Raw genomic sequence first — 19,398 nt, 5'->3', positions numbered from 1 at the left:
CCCCAGCCCCCACCAGCTCCTTCTTGGCCCTACCAGCAGCAACCCGGTATTCCCCTTTCCCCCCCTCCCTTCCCCCCAGGCTAGGAACCCTCCCAGCCGCGAACCGTCCTCCATTGTACTTCCGTGGGTCAGCTAACTTCTGCTGACCCCGGAAACTCCCGCCAATAGCCCGACCCCTCCCGAAGTGGGATCATCCCCCAATCTATCCCTCCTCCTGGCACCGCTCCAGCGCGGGGAAGAACCAGTTAAGGCCCCACCTCCCCCGTCACCATCTCCGCCCCCCCAGCCCCGCAACGCGGGAAACCAGAGGAAAGCCCGCGCTTTCGCCCTGCCCCACCACACCCTTCTGACGCAGCTCCCAAATATCAGCCCCCCTCCATACCCCCACTCCGACATAGAATACAACATACCCCCCCGACCCTCCCCGCAAGATACACAGCCCAAACAATGCCCCAAGCACAAAAACAAAAACATAGCAGAACAACCCCCCCGTAAATAACCATATCAAAATTGCAAAAGTACTAAAACAAGAAGAAAAAAACAGAAGAAAAAGAGAACACAGCAACAGCCGAATCCAGCACTAATATCTTACAGCCGACCTCGCAACCCCCAACCCCTAGTTCAAGTCCAGTTTCTCCGTCCGCACGAAGGCCCACGCCTCCTCCGGGGAATCGAAATAATGGTCCCGGTCCGAATAAGTTACCCACAGGCGCGCGGGCGGCAACATTCCGAACTTTATCTTTTTTCTATAAAGCACCTCTTTCGTCCGATTAAATCCGGACCGCCGCTTAGCCACCTCCGCACTCCAGTCCTGGTAGATCCGCACTACCCCATTCTCCCAATTGCTGCTCTTCACCTTCTTGGCCCAGCGCAGCACGCAGTCCCGATCACTGAACCGGTGGAACCTCACCAGCACCGCACGCGGGGGTTCATTCTCCTTAGGCCTCCTCTGTGTGCTCCCTCCAGCTCCAGGGGCAGATGGAGAGACCCGGCCCCCACTAGCGAACTCAGCCACATAGGCTGTCAGGTCCGATCCCTCCAGCCCCTCCGCAAGGCCCAAGATCCGCAGGTTTTTCCGCCTCATGCGGTGATCCAGCTCCTCGAAGCGTTCCTGCCACTTCTTGTGGAGTGCTTCGTGCCCCTCCACCTTACTCACGAGGACCACGGCCTCCTCCTCTCGTTCAATGGCCTGCGTCTGCAACTTCTTGATGGCAGCACCCTGGGTGGACTGAATCTCTGACAGCCTTCTGTTTGTTTCCTGCAGAGAGCTCAGTACTTCATCCTTGAATTCTTTAAAGCAGCGCAGGAGATCAGTTTGTTGTTTCTGGGCCCAGAGTCTCCACTCCTCTGGAGCTCTGTCGGTGGCCATCTTGGATCCCTTCCCCCGTTTTTTCTGAGGAGCTGCTGCTGTTTTTTCCACCTTTCCACTCCGAGTTTGAGGCATGGACTGCAGGGAAAGTAGTTCGGCACACCTTCCCCCACCGGGAGACGTCGAAAAATTTCCGTTTTGGGCTCTCAAAAGAGCCGAAAAATCTCTTTAAAACGAGAGCTCCCACCTGTGTGGCTTATTGCTGCATAACTGCCACCGGAACAGCATTTTCAATATTGTGGAGGGAGAGAGAAGAGAACGATTTAGAGCGTCAAATTTCTCTGATCTATAAGCACAATTATAGGTGAAATTAGACATAGAAAGGGCAAATTGGATTCTGGATTTTGTATCAGGGCACTGAATACATAAAGAAGATGGTGATTGTGAACATGTGCAAGCCGGAGTAATGCATGAAATTTTAAATACCTCATTGCACTTGAGAAAACTGAAGCTCTAGAAGAGAGAGAATGCAGATTTATTTGGATGATATGAGGGCTGAAGTGGTTAAATTATCTTGACAAGATTTTAAAAAACTAGGACTATTTATTAGAGCAGAAAATATGAAGGGAATCTTGCAGATAGTCAAAGATTTGAGCCTGTTAAATAGTGAAAATGGTTTCTACTCATTAAATTCATAATAAAATTAATGGGGAGGTGGGGAAAGCGGAGGGATGGCCAAAAATGCCAAGGATCCTCCAAACCTGGGGATGTGGGTGCCATTCCAATGTTAATGGCAGAAGTGATTAACATATTGTAGCTTTACCTCTTTCTCAACAGATGAACAGATGACCAAGTGGAAAGACTGGCTGGCTGGTGTGAGAGACCACTAACGGCAGGAGGCTGCAGGGGGCCGGTTTAGCTCACTTGTCATGTGATGCAGAGCAAGGCCAGCAGTGCGGGTTCAATTCCCGTACCGGCTGAGGTTATTCATGAAGGCCCTGCCTTCTCAACCTTGCCTCTCGCCTGATGTGTGGTGACCCTCAGGTTAAATCCCCACCAGTCAACTCTCCCCCTCAAAGAGGAAAGTAGCCTATTGTCATCTGAGACGATGTTGACTTTACCTCTACCTTTATGCTACATTTTACTTTTAGAAAATAAATGTAAAATACCCAGTTCATTTTTCCAATTAAGGGACAATTTAGCATAGCTAATCCACCTAACTTGCACATTTTTGGGTTGTGGGGGCGAAATCCACGCAAACACGGAGAGAATGTGCAAACTCCACACTGGACAGTGACACAGGGCTGGGATCGAACCTGGGACCTCAGCGCCGTGAGGCAGCAGCACTAACCATTGCGCCACTGTGCTGTCCCTACATTTTACTTTTGACTCCTGCAGATATCAAGGTAGGGATTCTCCACAATCCCGGCTAAGGGTTGGCACCGGCGTAAACACCAGAGTGTTTCACGCCAGCGTCACCGGGCCTCTTGGCCCAGTGATTCAGTGGTCCACAGAGGGCCAGCACGGTGCCGGAGTGCTCCACACAGTTCCGGCACCGATACGCGGCCCTACACTGCAGGCGCGGGTCCGCGCATGCACGTGATGGTGGCCGTTTTCGTGCCGGTGCATGCGCGTGGTGGCCCTTTCCACACCAGCACTGCGCAACATGGTTTAGCGACACAGCGAGCCCACATGGAAGAAGGTAGTCTTCCCCCAGATCGCGCTCGCCCGCTGATCGCTAACCCCGATCACGGGCCTGGCCGTCATGGAGGCCCCCCCCCCGGAGTCTGATTTCCCCCCCACCAGGATGGCCACCGCGGCCGTGGGTCCAAGCTCCCGCTGGGTGTCTGAACAACGCTGGTGGAACTCGGCCGGCCGACTGCGGGGAATCGCCACGGGGGCCTCTTTCAATGGCCCCCGACTGGCGCTGCGTTGATCGATCGCACGCACATGACTGGCACAGATGCTCCGGTCGCCAGAGAATCTCATCGGAGCGGCGTGACGGGAATTTATGGCGTCAACGGCGATTCTCCAACCCGCCGCGGGCTCGGAGAATCCCAGCCCATAGTTGAACAACCCCTCTGGGCTAATGTAAACCTATATCTAGATACAGTAAGAAGTCTTCTTACTGTGCTCATCCCAGTCCAACGCCGGCATCTCCACATTATATCTGGATACACGGTGAGCAACATCTAAGAGATAATTTCCTGAACAGTACATGCTATTAATATTAATTTAGCCAGTCATGGCCATATGCTTGAATTCATTATTTCCCCCAGTAAAGCTGCCTGAGTCGATAAAGAGTAATTGTTTCACATTTTTGCTCTTTATCAAAGTCGGCCTTGCCAGGATTGAATTGAGTAAATTCTGAACTCCAACTTGCAGACCTGAATGATTGGTTTAATCACTGAATTTTAGTGGCTATACTAACTTTGATTGCAATCTCTGGACCATTGAGGATAACATTCTGAGTATTGTAATAACTGCCAAACCCTGAAATGCTGATAAGTGTTTATCACGGGCATTATGACAGCACTGCCTCCTTTTCATAAAAATAGCAAACATTTAGAATGAGATCAAATTGTGTTTTTCTTTTGATTGAATGAGAGAAGACATAAGAAGAAACAGCGAACATGTGATTCCTTCTCATGTTCTAAACCTGACAAGTTCTTCATTGTTGCTTGGGGGCTTACGCCATGTAGGCAACTGTGAGAGTGATCCCTGTATGAGTGTGGATCTGAAGCTTATTTCAGAAACTTAGTGAACCATAGCTGGGAAGGCACAAAGAGAAAAAGGCATGTATATGCTTCAATCGGATTATTTTCATCTATATTTATTTTTGGAAAAGGAAATCCATGTCCATCGGGGATTGTTGGTTGGATTGTATAGTCACGATTACCTAGAAACACTTGCCAGAATACCCAAATTCCATAAAATTGGCCCCTCGAGCCTGCTCCATCATTCAATAGGTCATGGCTGATCCAACATTGCTCACGTTCACTTCCTGCCCTTTCCCCGTAACCCTTGATTCCCTTACTGATCAAGATTCTATTTATCTCAGCCTTAAATATACACGAGGATTCCACCCCCACAGGGTAGGAGGAGGTAGTTCCAAAGACTCCAACCCTCATCTCAGTCTTAAATGGGCACCCCTTTAGCCTGAGAATATGCCCTCTGGTCCGAGACTCTCCCATGAGGGGAACTATCCTCTCAGCATTTACCCTGTCAAGCGCCATAAAATTCCTATATGTTTCAATGAGATCACCTCTCGTTCTTTTAAATTCCAATGAGTAGCGACACAACCTGTTTGACCATTGCTCATAAGACAATCCCTCCATTGCTCATAAGACAATCTTAGTGAACTTTTTCTGAACCGCCTCCAATTAAATTCTACCTTTCCTTAAATAGGGGACCAAAACTGCTCACAGTAGTCCAGATGTTCTCTCATCAGTACTTTGTACAGATGCAGCAAGACTTCCCTACTCTTATACTCCAACCCCCTTGAAATAAGGTCCAATGTTCCATTAGCCTTCCTGATTGCTTGCTGCACCTGTGTGCTAGCTTTCTGTGTTTCGTGCACAAGAGCGCTCGAGTCCCTTTGTGTTGCAGCTTTCTGCAAATTTTCTCCATTTAAATAATAATCTGTTCTTCTGTTCTCCCTTCCAAAATTAACAACTTCACATTTTCCCACATTATACTCCATTTGCCAACATTTTGTTCATTTACTTAACCTATCATTATCTCTTTGCAAACTGCTTGAATATCTCTCGCAACTTGCCTTTCCACATAGGTAATTTGGGCATTCTGAATTCTACCCCTGTGTACCCAAATGTGGCGACCAGGGGCTTTTCGCAGTAACTTCATTGCAGTGTTAATGTAAGCCTACTTGTGACAATAAAGATTATTATTGTGTCATCTGCAATTCTGGCTACAGAACATCCACTTCCTTCCTCCAAATCATTACTACATATTATAAATAGTTGCAGTCCCAGCGCTGAAAACCGCACTAGTTACAGATCACCAACCTATAGTGTGAAGTGATCCGCAATGCCTCCATGTGAGCAGAAACTGAATGACATTCTGTAGAAATGAGACCTTCACCCTGCCACCAGTGCAGGTCTCTTGACCGCTTTGTGAATGTAGTCCTCCCACTGCACCTGTTGCTTCCCATTTAAACTTTTTCTGAGGTTCTTTGTCAGCACTAACTGCAGAATGCTTCATTCATTTGGCTGTCATCATTCATGAGCTCTTCACACTGTCTTTGCCTGCACTTCTTGTAGCATTTTGCCTCCTGTTAATCTTTGTTGTTTGTCCATTTGGTATACTGCAATAGCTTCATCCATCAGTGCATGAGTATTATCCCTTGCTGCTACTGTCTTAGCCCTCTCCTAACTCATTGGAGGCTTCCAACATGAATACAGTTGCAAAAGGAATTTTAAAAAAAAAATTCATTTTTGACAGGATGAGCGATTCGCTGGCTAGGCCAGCATCTGTTGCCATCCCTAGTTGCCCTCGGCAAGGTGGTGTTGAGCTGCCTTCTTGAACCGTTGCAGTCCATGTGGTGTAGGTACATCCATAGTGCTGTTAGGGGGGGGAGCTCCAGGATTTTGACCCAGCGACTTGGATGGGAACTTCCAAGTGGTGGTGTTTCGAGGTATCTGCTTCCCCTGTACTTCTCGATGGTAGTGGCCATGAGTTTGGAAGGTGCTGCCAAAGGAGTCTCGGTGAGTTTTTAAAATAATCTTTATTAGTGTCACAAGTAGGCTTAGATTAACACTGCAATGAAGTTACTGCAAAACTCTCCTAGTTGCCACACCACGGCACCTGTTCAGGTACACTGAGGGAGAATTCAGAATGTCTAATTCACCTAACAAGCATGTCTTTCGGGACTTGTGGGAGGAAACCGGGGCTCCGGAGGAAACCCACGCAGACAAGGGGAGAACGTGCGGAATCTAGCTGGGAATTGAACCCGGGTCCCTGGTGCTGTGAAGCAACAGTGCTAACCACTGTGCTAATGTGCTGGCCTCCTGCAGTTCATCTTGAAGATGGGACACACTGCTGCTACTGTGCGTTGGTGGTAGAGGGAGTGAATGCTTGTGGAAGGGGTGCCAATCAATGGACTTCTTTGTCCTGGATAGTTTTGAACTTCTGGAGGGTTGTTGGAGCTGCACTCCTCCAGGGGTGTGCATCAACAGCCTTGCTCTTCAGTCAAAATTTATTTCTGCTCCACTTTGATCCGTGTGTACAGATCCTTCAGTTGGGCGGCACTGCAGCACAGTGGTTAGCACTGTTGCTTCACAGTGCCAGGGTCCCAGGTTTGATTCCCAGCTTGGGCCACTGTCTGTGTAGAGTCTGCACGTTCTCCCTGTACCTGCGTGGATTTCCTCCGAGTGCTCCGGTTTCCCCCCACAAGTCCCGAAAGACGTGCTGTTAGGTAATTTGGACATTCTGAACTCTCCCTCTGTGTACCCGAACAGGCGCCGGAATGTGGCGACTAGGGGATTTTCACAATAAATTTATTGCAGTGTTAATGTAAGCCTACAAAGAAGATTATTCTTATTATCTGCTGAGCCTATCGTGAATCCACCTAATGTGGATATTGCAGAGAAGAATCTTGCTGTTTAATGAGTGAAAATTCAAATCTTATTCAAGCAAAGCCTAGAAAATCCCAGTGGAGGTTAAAGACTCATGCTTTCCTTGGAAACTCTTCAAATATGCGTGAATATACAAACAGGCTGATTCAACATCCATTCGAAAGCTGGGTCCTTTCCGATGATGCCAAAGAGTTTTTAAACTTTGAGATTTTATTCTGTTAACACTTGGCAAACAAGTATGTGTACCTCCACTTTTAAACAAAACTGACCAATCCAATGATAATGGATGGAGTTCCAAGTTTCCCAGTTGAGCCATGGTTTATGGGGAAGGTAATCCTGTTATGTGAATTGATTTAAACTTGACGCAGTCAACATATCCGGCCAGAAAATCACCTCGTCGACAAATTTCCAACTGAATTCTGTCCGAATGTCGCATATTTATTTTGTATAAACAATGATTTGCTACCTACACGTGGTGTAAGCAATAAGTAACACCCTCAGTTTGAGGAATTTAAAAAGCTATTTTGATAAAATCCGGGAGTGAAGTATCTTTATTCGGCAGTTCTGAGTTTTGATGTATAATAACTTGTAAGCTTAGCCAGACAGAGGTTCACCATTGGAACTCCGACAACTCTCTACTCTGTGGGCTGTTCTAAATGTGGCATCCCACCACAATAACTTATATTTATTCTGTGCCTTTAATAGAATAAAATGTTCCCGGATGCCATTTTAAAACAAAGTATGATATCAAGCCACATAAGGTGACCTAAAGTTTAAAAGAGAGAGACAATATTCAAAGAGAAGTTAACATGTGGACCAGTGAGGGAAGGTGGATGATCAGTTAGGGGACAGGATTGGGGAAACAAACAGGAGGTGAGTCTTGCAGACAGGGAGAGCTCACAGAAGGCACTGAGGAGATAGGAAAGGAACTGGAGAAAGATGTTCATTCATGGCTCGGGCAAGGGGGAAGTTGAGAGGAAATTTGGCCAGGTGAGCTAGTGGAAGGGAGAATGTTGCAGAGACCGCTGATCGTAACATCTCAATCTTAGTGACAAAAATCTTCACACTTTTATTGTTAGAGGTGAAGTTGGAAGAGACAAAGGGCGCGATCTACTAGCGACGTTGCGCCCCAGTGATCCCGGGTGAAGCCTCCTGCGGTCTTCCCAACAGCCGCAACAACTCGCGGGACCCATTCAAGTCTCACGAGGCGCCAGGATTAGGAACCCGCCCACAATGGGCAGAACCAAGCCGCTCGCGTAAGTAGGCCATAAATCTACTTAAGGCCTATTTACCCTGTATCTCCTGGGATCTACCGGCTTTCCCAGGGTTTTGGCAGCCAGGCACTATTCAATTCTGGTCCATACAAATGTGGACCAGGCAGAAAGGCATCTACGGAGTCTTCCAGGCCATTGGAGCCCCTGGGCAGCCAGGATAACGCAGGGTGGCCCCCTGGCCCGCCCCCTGGAAAGTGGGCGGCACTGCCAGACTAACACCATTTCTGGCAGCGAGAGCCTCTGGGAGATTGAGGGAGCGGGTAGTTTGAAGCAGGTGTGGGGGCCTGGAGTGGGGGGTGGCCCAGAACTCCATACTGAGGTATGTGTGAGGGATGAAATTGCCCATGGGTGGGGGGTGAGGGGGATCCACAAGCTCACTTGCAGATCGGGGCACCCTTTCAAAATGCTGGCCTGATCTCAGAGCTCAGCTCCCGAATGATGAAAAAATTTGAAGTGTGAGCGAAATTGGTGAGAAATTCCGAAAGGCCCAAATGTAGCGCTGGGGAACTCCAAGAAAAACTCGCCACAAATGATATTTAGAAACTTTTCCGTTAAATCGTGCCCAAAATAAAATGGTTTAAGAAGATAGTTCACTGTACTTGCCAATTTCATCACTTCATCATCTGAATTTATTGACTGTGGGTTGGATTCTTCGCCCCACCCGCCACAAGATCGCCACGGGTGGGACGCGGACCATGTAATGGTCCATTGATCTCGGGCGGGAATGTCTGGTCGCTGGATGGGAGCGGTGGACAATCCCGCCCTTCTTTAAAAATGGAGGAAAGCACATTAGCTCAGAACAGAGTTCAAATTAAATTGAAAAAATATAGAAATCTCATTGTAGGAACAATATCTGCACACAGATCACCAAACATCTTGGATAAGTAAAGTATTAACATCTGCTGTCCCCAGATATTAAATCAGTATTACCTGTGTTACATGAATTAAACAAGATGGGTACAAGTAAAGTCCTAGTTTATTTGGAGAGAATTTGGATGTAACATATGATTTGATTTCCAATTAAATACCTTGGGACCCTTACCCGTCCACTCAGATACAAAGAAACTTTGCAATGAAATCAAATATAGAAATCTGTTGCAGTATTTTGATGAAAATATTTACCATCAATTGTGTTTAGCAACTGGCCTCCGCCTTTATTCCCTGCAAGCATTGAAAGACGCAACATAGAAATAATGTATAATGCTGTGGGACTTGAGTGTAGGATCTGGCTTATACTTGTGATTCCCCACATGTTGATTCGCTGACCTCTGTCACGGCACGAAGGGGACACAGTAGAAGCCAGTCACCTCCCCAGGCAGGAATGAAATTTCATGGGAGTGTCACTCGGAGCTCTTTATTTATTAATGAGTTGCAGACGTCTAGCGAGCAGAGTTTTCAGAGATCTGGAGACAAGTCACTAAACAAATCTTGCCTGGAACAATAATGTATGATGGACTGAGGGAGGTGGCGGGGGTAAGTGGGGAGGGGGGGGGGGGTGGAGTGCAGAGGGGAGTCGCGGTGGAGGAAATAAATATTCAGTAGATATTTAATTTTAGTTTTTGATTTGCACTACACAAAACTCACCGGCACCCTTTTTTTCCTCTCTCCCTCGTTTGTTTTATTGGACAGTTATGAAGAACATTGCAGTTGTATACTCACAACTAGCTCTCGTGCTGACCTGAAATGGAAGATGTGGTTTAAAATGATACCTACTGACTACTGCCCACAGTGTAATGGATCCAGAGAGGTGACTATGTTATTACCATGGTGACCCTTTTAACCAAAGGTCTGGAAAACAAGGGCTTGGATTATGCTATACGCAACACCTTCAACTCTGAATTGGTAAGCTTATTAATTAAGTCTAATCTGTGGATTATGTTCTGAAAAGATAACATTGACTTTGAGCATCCAATATAAATAGTTTCAGAAGATGCATAGATTATATTGTGCAATATTACTTGTGTTCTTTAGCAATCCTCGTGTTGTATTTCTGGGCCTTTTTCTTATGTGGTGCAACTACTAATGTGTACATTTCAAGCTGGTTTTCTCCGCACAGTTTAGTTTGATCTAATTGGGACTGCTTCAGTTTTTACCTAATTCAGCATTGATATTTAAAGCATCCTGGTATTTCCAAAATCAGAACTGCAGCCATGGATTAATCACAGCTGCTACTCTGATACTTGGAACAGCTTCTGAAATAATTGCCGGGATTCTCCCACAACCGGAGAACGGGCTGTACCAGCGCCAAAGAGTGGCGTGAACGACTCCGGCATCAGGCTGCCTGGATGGTGCGGAATCCTCCGCACTTCCGGGGGCTAGGCTGGCACTGGAGTGGTTGGCGTTGCGCCAACTGGTGTGGAAGGGCCTCCGCCGGCCGACCGCGAGTTGGCACATGCACGGGAGCACCAGCGTGTTCTGGCGCATGCGCAAAGCCGCTGGCGTGATACCTGCGCATGCGCAGGGGGTTTCTTCTGTGTGCAGGCCATCGCGGAGCTTTACAGTGGCCGGCGTGGAGGGAAAGGGCGCCCCCACAGCACAGGCCCGCACGCAGATCGTGCCTCCACCCCCGGGACCGATCACCCCGCGCCCCCCCCCCCCCCCCCCCCCCGAGGACTCTGCAGGCCGCCATCGGAGCCAGGTCCTGCCGGTATGGACCTTGTCTAATCCACGCCAGCGGAACCGGCCAAATATGGGCGGCCGCTCAGCCCACCGGGGCCTGGAGAATCGCCGGGGGGCCACTGCCAACGGCCCCAACCGGCGCGACGTAATCCCCGCCGCCGCCAAAAAAACGGCGCTGGAGAATTTGGCAGCCGCCGTTGGAATGGCGGGGTTGGATTCACGCTGCCCCCCCCCGGGCGATTCTCCAACCCGGCCGGGGGATGGGGGGTCAGAGTATCCCGCCCAATAAGTTCAAAAAGTTTGTTTAAATTAAATCTCTCACATTTGTAACTGGCAGTGCATTACGGAACACTACCAATGTTTAAGGAAAGCCTCACAAATGAAATTTGATGTTGGGTTTCTTGGGGAATCTATTTCAGCTTCAGCTTGTATCCATGGTAAAAATGTTGTTCAGTGCTGAAATTCCATCTGCAGCAAATATTTAATGTTGATAGGATTGTTGCTAATATTTATGTGAGTTGGCCAACAAATCCTCACAAAATGGGAATATTTATCCATTCTCCAAATGGTGAATCTGTGCCATTGCCCTACTTAGACCTGTGTGCGTTCTACTTTGCATTCTAAGCTGTGTTGCTCTTGTGTTATTGCCGTATAGATAAACCAAGTTAATCTTTATCCTATAAGGGTTATGAAAAGATAATGCTGAATGTTAATGCTTTCACTTTATTTATGGCCTCTCGAAGAATTAAGTCTCGAAGACAAACGAAGATGAGCCAGGTTGTTTTCATTCATTTCCAATATTTACTCCGGTTCAATGTTAATCGAGGGGCAGGAGGATGTACTTCTTTAAATGGCTTACAAAATGTCATTTTCCAGCAGTCATGGGACATAGATGAAGAAGATAGATGAGAAAGAAAATGATACTAAGTTTGTTGGAAACACGAGTTTGCATTGGAATGTGTGTAGTTTAACTAATTCATTTTCTGCAACAGGTGATGTTCTTGGTGCAATCTGTTAGGGCACTTTGACCAATTTTACAATGTCATTCTCAATCTCCCTTTCAGTGGATTAATGCAGATAAATCTGTTGCAGGTGCTAATGAGGTCAATATTTACTATAATTTGAACATCACTAAATTATATCTGTGCCGTGAGTTGCTAAGGTTTAGTCTAGCAGGGGAGCAGTGCTAAAAATGTATCTGGAATACAATGTATGACAGCACTGAAGATGTTATGGGAGTTTACAGTGCCAGGCTTATTCATACTTCCAGTCTACAAATTGTGAAACATTCATTATTTTCCGTTTGAACATTAAAATTTAGCCGGGCTTCATGTGAGTTACTTTTTCGATGGTGGTATCATCTTAGCAGTGGAAATGTTGATTACATTTTCTTTTTCATCTGCCAAACTGAATGGAAGAGAAGTTGATAATCCAGAGCACAAAGTAAAGATAGATGCTGAACTATCATAGTGTGAATCTCGCTAAACATAAAAGGTGGTTGCGGTGTTGCATGTTGAAGAGCAATTTTATTATTGTCTGGTCTACTAATGTGAGCCCTTCGACTAGTCATTTTGTTTTAGTAGTTCCTTGCTTCTGATTCCCTTTCGTGGTGTTCAGCATTAAACGTTCATGAAGGGACATTGTTGATATGATGAGCTGGATTCTCCCATCCCGCCTGCTGCAACAGCGCCACGGGCGGGCCACGTAGAATGGAGAATTCCATTGACCTCGGGTGGGGTTCTCCAGTTGCCGGGCGGACGCAGCCGGAGAATCCCGTCCGGTATTTGGTGATAAAGTGTGGCTTTGTGCTCGTCAAACCAAGTTTACTGGTTATGCAGCCAATTATGAGCTCTGTAGGGTAGAGTATGAAGTAAGATATACCTTATAGCTTAACGTTTAACCAGCCATTCCGTTGGGCTTTGCCTTTCAGGATTTGGTCTTCCATTCTTGCTTTTGAATTCTGCCAGAACGTTGTATCTTCTTTGTCTGATGTTGACTGTGTTTGCTGTGTTGTCCTATTCTGATTGTGTTGAAAACTATCCAACTGTATCTTTTTGCTGTGTGCCAATAATGCAGAGGATTGGTTTGCTGCACAATAGGCATGTGACCAGTTGATGCAAAAGGAAAATTCACCACATGAAATTAAATGAAAATGAAATGAAATGAAAATCGCTTATTGTCACAAGTAGGCTTCAATGAAGTTACTGTGAAACGCCCCTAGTCGCCACATTCCGGCGCCTGTTCGGGGGGGGGGGGGGCTGGTACGGGAATTGAACCACGCTGCTGCTGGCCTACCTACATTGTTTTTGGCTCCCAATTTTACCAACTCCCTTTGGTTAAAGCATTTATGTGCTCTAGTCATTTTCCTGCCAGCCATTCTGCACCACTCGCTTGTGCATAGTGAAAGATCCACAGGGAAATAGTTATCATAATATTATTGAGCAAGTCTTTGACGAAGTGGGTAGCGTTCCTGCCACTGAGCCAGAATCTCCAATTTCAAGTTCCACTTGAGGACTTGATGGCCAAGGAAGTAGTGTTCATAACATGGCCAAACAAGTTGAGTGCCAATTTGTGAATCCTTCTAACATTTCCCAATGCCAGTTAGTGGGAGAGATTCCTTGTCAGTCATGTTATGGAAATAAATTGGAACTTATAAGTTCCATAGCTCCAGACCAGAAGGTGTGTGTTATCATAGCAACGCAGACTCCTCGGGGGACTAGTTTGTCCAGTTGGCTGGACGGCCAGTGTAGATCAGATTGGTACTAACAGTTTGGGATTCGATCCATTTTCTTGCTGGGATGGATTTGGGACCTGCCTCCTTACCATATCTGTGGTGGAGATTGCAGTACTGTGGGTTGGACCTGTCTTCAGGCAGGGAGTTCAAGAAGGAGCAGAATACCATTGAATTCCATGTTAACTTTGAAGTAACATACACAAGGATACTGTGGAGTGTCAAAAAGGTCAAGTCTCCTTTTCTCTCTCTTCCTCTGTGAACATTTAAACTGCTGTATTTGTCAATCTGAACATCCTTTTGATGCAAAAAATTATTGATGCTGGAAATGTGGGGGAAAAAAAGTACAAAATACTGGGAAAACCCGGCAGGTCAGATGGCATCTGTAGAGGCAATAGTTTGATAAGTTCACGTTTTGATTGTGGACCATATAAAGGCTGGTGAAATGAACTGATTTGTTTTCTGCTCAGATGCTCCAAACACTCTGAAATTCTTTTTTGCCATACAGAAGTACCTTCCCTTTAAATGTGGTACTTTAAATAGCTGCAGCATAGCCAGATCTCCTACCTCTAGGTTTGTGAGCTCACAGAGACTGAGTGGATTGAATTATTGGAACTCAAAATCAATGAATAACTCTGCTTAGCAGTTCCAGAAGATTTGACTAGATTGGCCATGCCGTAGTCAGACAAGTGCAACATTTCTGCTGCATTCATGCACATCACGGAAAATCTATTCAACGGTCACAACAAGGGCAGGTTTTCCTCTTCAGTGCCTTGGCACAGAAACGTGGCAAGGTGGAAACATTTATCACAAATTTAGGCACAAGTTGCTCATGATTTTCCATTCATTAAATTGTTAGCCGCTTGCGTCCTAGTTTCCAATTAACACTTTGGCTTTGCAAGTTTGTTATGCCTGGATATTGAAGAGCAAAGCTTTCTCCAGTCTCTGAAACAGAATCTGGGCTTTGTTGACAAAGCAAGCTGATTGGATTAAATGGCTTTTCTCATGACTAATTTTACTTTGGGTTAAAATACCTAAAAATTACACTTGGTGATATTAACAGAGAAATGCTTAATACAGGTCTTTGACATCCCTTTGCCCAGTATTCAACCTAAGCATTTATCTATTTGATTTATCACTGCAACACAGCACTTGCTGGAAGGAATGGAACTGGTGGCCTTGTTGCTTTACAGCATGACTTGATTAAATTTAAACAATTACTTGAGTGTTTTGTACTCCAATGACAGAGTTAAAATCGGGATTTGGCTGTTAAATAAAATACAATGGTCAGTTAATGGGGAGCGGGGGAGCTTATACTGAAAAATACAGGATTAAACGGAAGACATAGGGCTGGATATTCATGGAGGGAGCTGGAAAGCTGAGTCAGGGAACTTCCCAAACCGGCACATCCATCTCCTTTTTTTTAACAAAAAAGCCCCTGCCTGACATATTTTCATGTTAGGAAGACTGGGACGAGATGAAGCCAGGCCTGTCACTGGGTGGCAATGGAGTAGGATGGATGGCCATACCATGAGGCAAACACACCCGTCTCCATTACTGGGACATCGGCCCCTGTACTTCCATTCCCCGTCATACCTCCATGATCACTCCATAGCCACTCACCCAATATTAACTCTGGGAGATATCAGGATGTCTTTGAAATGGGCATCACAAGAAAATAAACATAATAATCTAGTTCCATTCAAATACATCATAAAGAAAAAAAACTTTAAAAAAAGCCATAACAAAAAAATGTAATCCCCTCAAATAGTCAATCTTCTGTAAAATTAAATATCTATTTTGTTAACATCATCAAAGACAGCTAGTCCTTTAATCCTCTCTTAGAACTTTAATTCAAAATGCCTATATAGCCCCCTGCTGAGATAGGTGGTTCTGGACCTTTTGAAACTCAACCAAGCATTCATAATTGTCACAGCTGCCATAACAAACAATTCCTCCCTGACAATGGAGTTTATAAAAATTTTAATAATGGCTAAATGTCTTAAGCTACCATAAAATCCCTACACTGCAGAAGGAGGCCATTCAGCACCAACCCTCCGAAAGACCAACTCCCCAGGCCCACTCCCCTGCCTTCTCGCCGTAACTCCACCTAACGTGCACATCTTTGGACACTAAGGAGCATGGCCAATCCACCTAACCTGCACATCTTTGGACTGTGGGAGGAAACCGGAACACTTGGAGAAAACCTACGCAGACACGGGGTGAATGTACAAACTCCACACAGACAGTCAGCCAAGGACTGAATTGAACCCGGGTGCCTGGCACTATGAGGCAGCAATTTTTAAAGGACTCTCAAATTGCCCTGGCTTGGTGAAAAACGAGGCTATAGAGTCTGGTCTGATTTGGATCAGTTGTTCCAGTTCCTTGTCTTCTGATCTTTGGACAGAGAAACCTGGTTTCAATTCCTAAGGCATATCAATCAGAGTGCTTCAAACCATACATGAATTCCTGCAACAACCAAACAAGATAAATCAGAAATACAAGCACTGCATCAGGGTCAGTGTAGGTTCTAGCAGCGCACACAGAAAAGTTAAATTCCCTCTTTCATAACAAGAAATCGCATATTATGTAACAGATTTCTGAACTCGATTATGTGGACATGTGAAGGATAATTGACCTGTTGCTTTTTGAATGCAGGTATACTATTGTATGCATATATAACATAAGCTGATTACTATGCTTCACAATGCAATCTTCATTTACAATTTCTTCAGTTGTTTTAAGCTGTAAATAGTTTTGATCATGTCCCTTGCAATATTTGCCATTTTAAAGATAATTTGGTAATGTAGCAAAAATATATGTTAATTCTAATAGCTCGGTGATTAAGTAGAGTAACTTCTTGGGCAAGCACCACTTTGGATGAAGAACACAGGAAAAGATTCAGCTTATGGGACCTAAGCAACAAAACTGTACTAAAAAGTGACAAAACATTTATTATTGAAAACAAAACACATGTTCTAAACAGAATATTACAGATGTACCAAATAAAGAAATACTTATCTTTTGAAAGATTTAATTTTTGTGGCTTCATACTCCATGTAAAAATAAAAGTTGCTTATTTAAAAGTTCTTACATCGGTGATATTCAAAATCAAGTCAGTTAGTGGTGTCATAATGTCATGTGGTCACATGATGCAATTCTTTTATTGTGATTGGGTAATTTTACTAGCTGTAAAATGTCAAGTTACATCAGTAATTTTGTCAATTACCTGTCATTTCCCCTCCGTTGTGATTGGTTGAGTTCATGACATAATTGTAACTTTTTAAAATGCATTTTTTTAGTCAGCTATCAGTAAGTGCGTTTTCTACATTTAAAATTTTTTGACTGATCGTTATTAGAAATTCTGGCTTAATTGCATTTTTAAAATTGTTTTCAGCACCATCCAAAGAAGATGAATAAAGGGCCTACTCTCCTCTCGTGTGGAATCATGGGTAAGTGTAGAAATGACATGTTAGTAAGAACACTTGATCAAAAGGTTGGTCAGTGTTTGTGCCAATGCTAACACATTGCTCATGTGGGTGAGCTCCCTAAAAGGGAGGCTTATTCCAGAGACCTAAATGCTGTGCACATGATGTTTCTATGGAGTTTTTAGTCTGTTTTCACAGCTGTTGGTAAGAGAGGTTTTCTGGACACGGAGCTCTGGTTCTGAAAGGAAATGATTGGAGCCCTCTTTTTGTATAGCAATTGAATCCTAACACCGTCAATAATGATTTCAGGGAATATGCACAATGTTATGCAAGCATTATGAGGACCACAAAGCTTTAGATGGAACGCAGTTATTGAATCCCCTGTGACGATGCGGAAAAAGCATCATGAGGTGTTTTGAAACTGTGTAGTAAAGTTACCAATTTTATAATCCTTTAATTTAATTACGCTTGAAGGAACTGTGGATCAGAATTAGTCCTAAGGTATTGCAGCCCTGACTCTGACCCATGTTCCTTCAAATGTTGTTCCCCATCGGGAGCACACAATCACTGAATTTGCCTTCCTATGAGGTGAGGTCACAGTTGGGGGATGCAATCAATGGCATTAGCAAACCCTCCTCCCATATCCCAATAATATCATAGAACAACTAAAATACGGGCTTATAATTTTGCTCGGCAAGAAAGGGAGCTGATTTTAGTGATGTAAATGCAGGGATTTGCTTTTGTAGGTTTGTTTTCTGCAGAGTCCCATAGAAAATCGGCAGCCGATTATCTCCACAGAGACTAGCTCCATACGACAGTCTAAAAAATGAAACAGAAACATGGAACAATTGCTCTCCCAAAACTGGATGTACAATCGCTAAATATAAAACCACCATATCAAAAGGAACAAAGGGTGTAACTATCTCATCCTTTTAAATTGAATGGGAAGAGGAACTTCCACCTGAAATAGTTTGAGTCATGGGATGGATGATGATTTATCTGCTAGTTATCTGCATCCAGCATTACCTCAGCCAATCAACTGTAAATGTCTAATTGCCTGATCATATCTTAACTATCAAGTGCACTGCAGAGCAATCATGTCAACAAACGTCCAGCATATCTGAAAACAGGACAAGTTTTTAATTGCGAATGTTTTAGTCCTCCATGGATTTTGAGCAATGTTTTGAGTCTTTGATTTGGGATCTGAATCTGAAAAGTAATGATTTGGCTGATTGGAAATACCGAGTTAGTTATTGAAAAAAGTAAATAATTGGTTAAGTATACATCAGTGAAAGCTGAACCTTGTATTTTCTTGACAAATTTTAAGTGAGACTGAAGTAGTTAATTTAACAATCAATGTAAAACAAATTCTTTTTTTTTGGTTGGAGTGGTGGAGAAATAACTTGAGTCAGATATAACAATGCACCATGCTATATCCCAACTCACCATGGAGTGAATTGATGCTATATAGACAGATAATAGATTCCTCAATGCCAGACATGTCCTTGATGACGAGATAATTGGGAGAGGTCATGTACCTGGCCTCTTGAATTCAGTACGATGTATGATATTGAGAAAAAGCCGTTTGAAAAAAGTCTGGCTTGGGTTAGCAGTGCGAGAAATTTGCTGATTTTTCTCCATTTGGGCATTATGTGCTATTGTGCTATTTGTTATCACCAAAGGTTGTCAAGAATTTTGTACACCACCTTGCTTGGCAAGTTTTTTTCCCCCATCAACCCAAATAGTAACTGGTTCCGATTCCCCTCCATTTGTATGTTATTCCTCCACCCCCACTTTCATTATTCCTAATTGGGAAAAGAAAATGCCAGTGAGCCCCTTGAACGGGAAAGCAGCGCAAAGATAGTAACAACTTGGACTGTTTCCTCTGTTATTCATGGTTAGCATAAAATATTTATGAATCAATTTGCCTTAACAACAGTCCCCTTGAGTTGAGTTTCTTTTCAATTTGTTAGATTATTAGTGGTGCCATATTGAATGAAGTGGGGTGGGGGGGGGGGGGGTTGCACTTGTAATCCTTATTAATTGATAAGCACCAATGTAACTGGCTGAATATTAAAGAGGTAGGCCTGTTTCCATAGTGATGGAACTGGGTGGGTTGGAGGGGTATCATCAAAAAGGCAAACTTAATGGCAAATTTATTTTTGGTTTAAAATTTTTCAGCTCACCTAATCTGTTTCAACAGATTAAACTTCATTTTATTTTGTAAGAAATTCCTTCACATGAAATTTCAAACTTCATTTTTTGGATTGGATTGGATTGGATTTGTTTATTGTCACGTGTACCGAGGTACAGTGAAAAGTATTTTTCTGCAAGCAGCTCAACAGATCATTCAGTACATGGAAGAAAAGGGAATTAAACAAAATTCAAGAAAATACATGAGAATACATAATAGGGCAACACAAGATATACAATGTAACTACAT

General features: G+C 44.4%; 1 protein-coding gene across 5 annotated transcripts in view; it reads left to right on the top strand.

Annotated features, from left to right (window-relative positions):
* Positions 1-19,398, top strand: part of fam53b (family with sequence similarity 53 member B) — a 149,796-nt gene that overhangs the window by 39,974 nt on the left and 90,424 nt on the right. For 2 of the 5 annotated variants that reach the window (XM_038821487.1, XM_038821486.1), the window contains exons 2-3: positions 9,807-10,019; positions 16,925-16,979. In XM_038821487.1, the coding sequence (XP_038677415.1) occupies positions 9,942-10,019; positions 16,925-16,979 (133 nt within the window). In that variant the 5' untranslated portion in view covers positions 9,807-9,941. Of the gene's footprint in view, positions 1-8,141; positions 8,160-9,806; positions 10,020-11,216; positions 11,574-16,781; positions 16,840-16,924; positions 16,980-19,398 lie in introns of those variants that run through there. The other 3 variants (XM_038821488.1, XM_038821489.1, XM_038821490.1) reach the window with 3 other exon arrangements.

This window comes from Scyliorhinus canicula, chromosome 16, assembly GCF_902713615.1.
Source record: "Scyliorhinus canicula chromosome 16, sScyCan1.1, whole genome shotgun sequence".
In the NCBI taxonomy this organism is placed as follows: Eukaryota; Metazoa; Chordata; class Chondrichthyes; order Carcharhiniformes; family Scyliorhinidae; genus Scyliorhinus; species Scyliorhinus canicula.
Note: the sequence above shows the minus strand (reverse complement) of the source record. Positions and strands in the feature narration are given on the sequence as shown.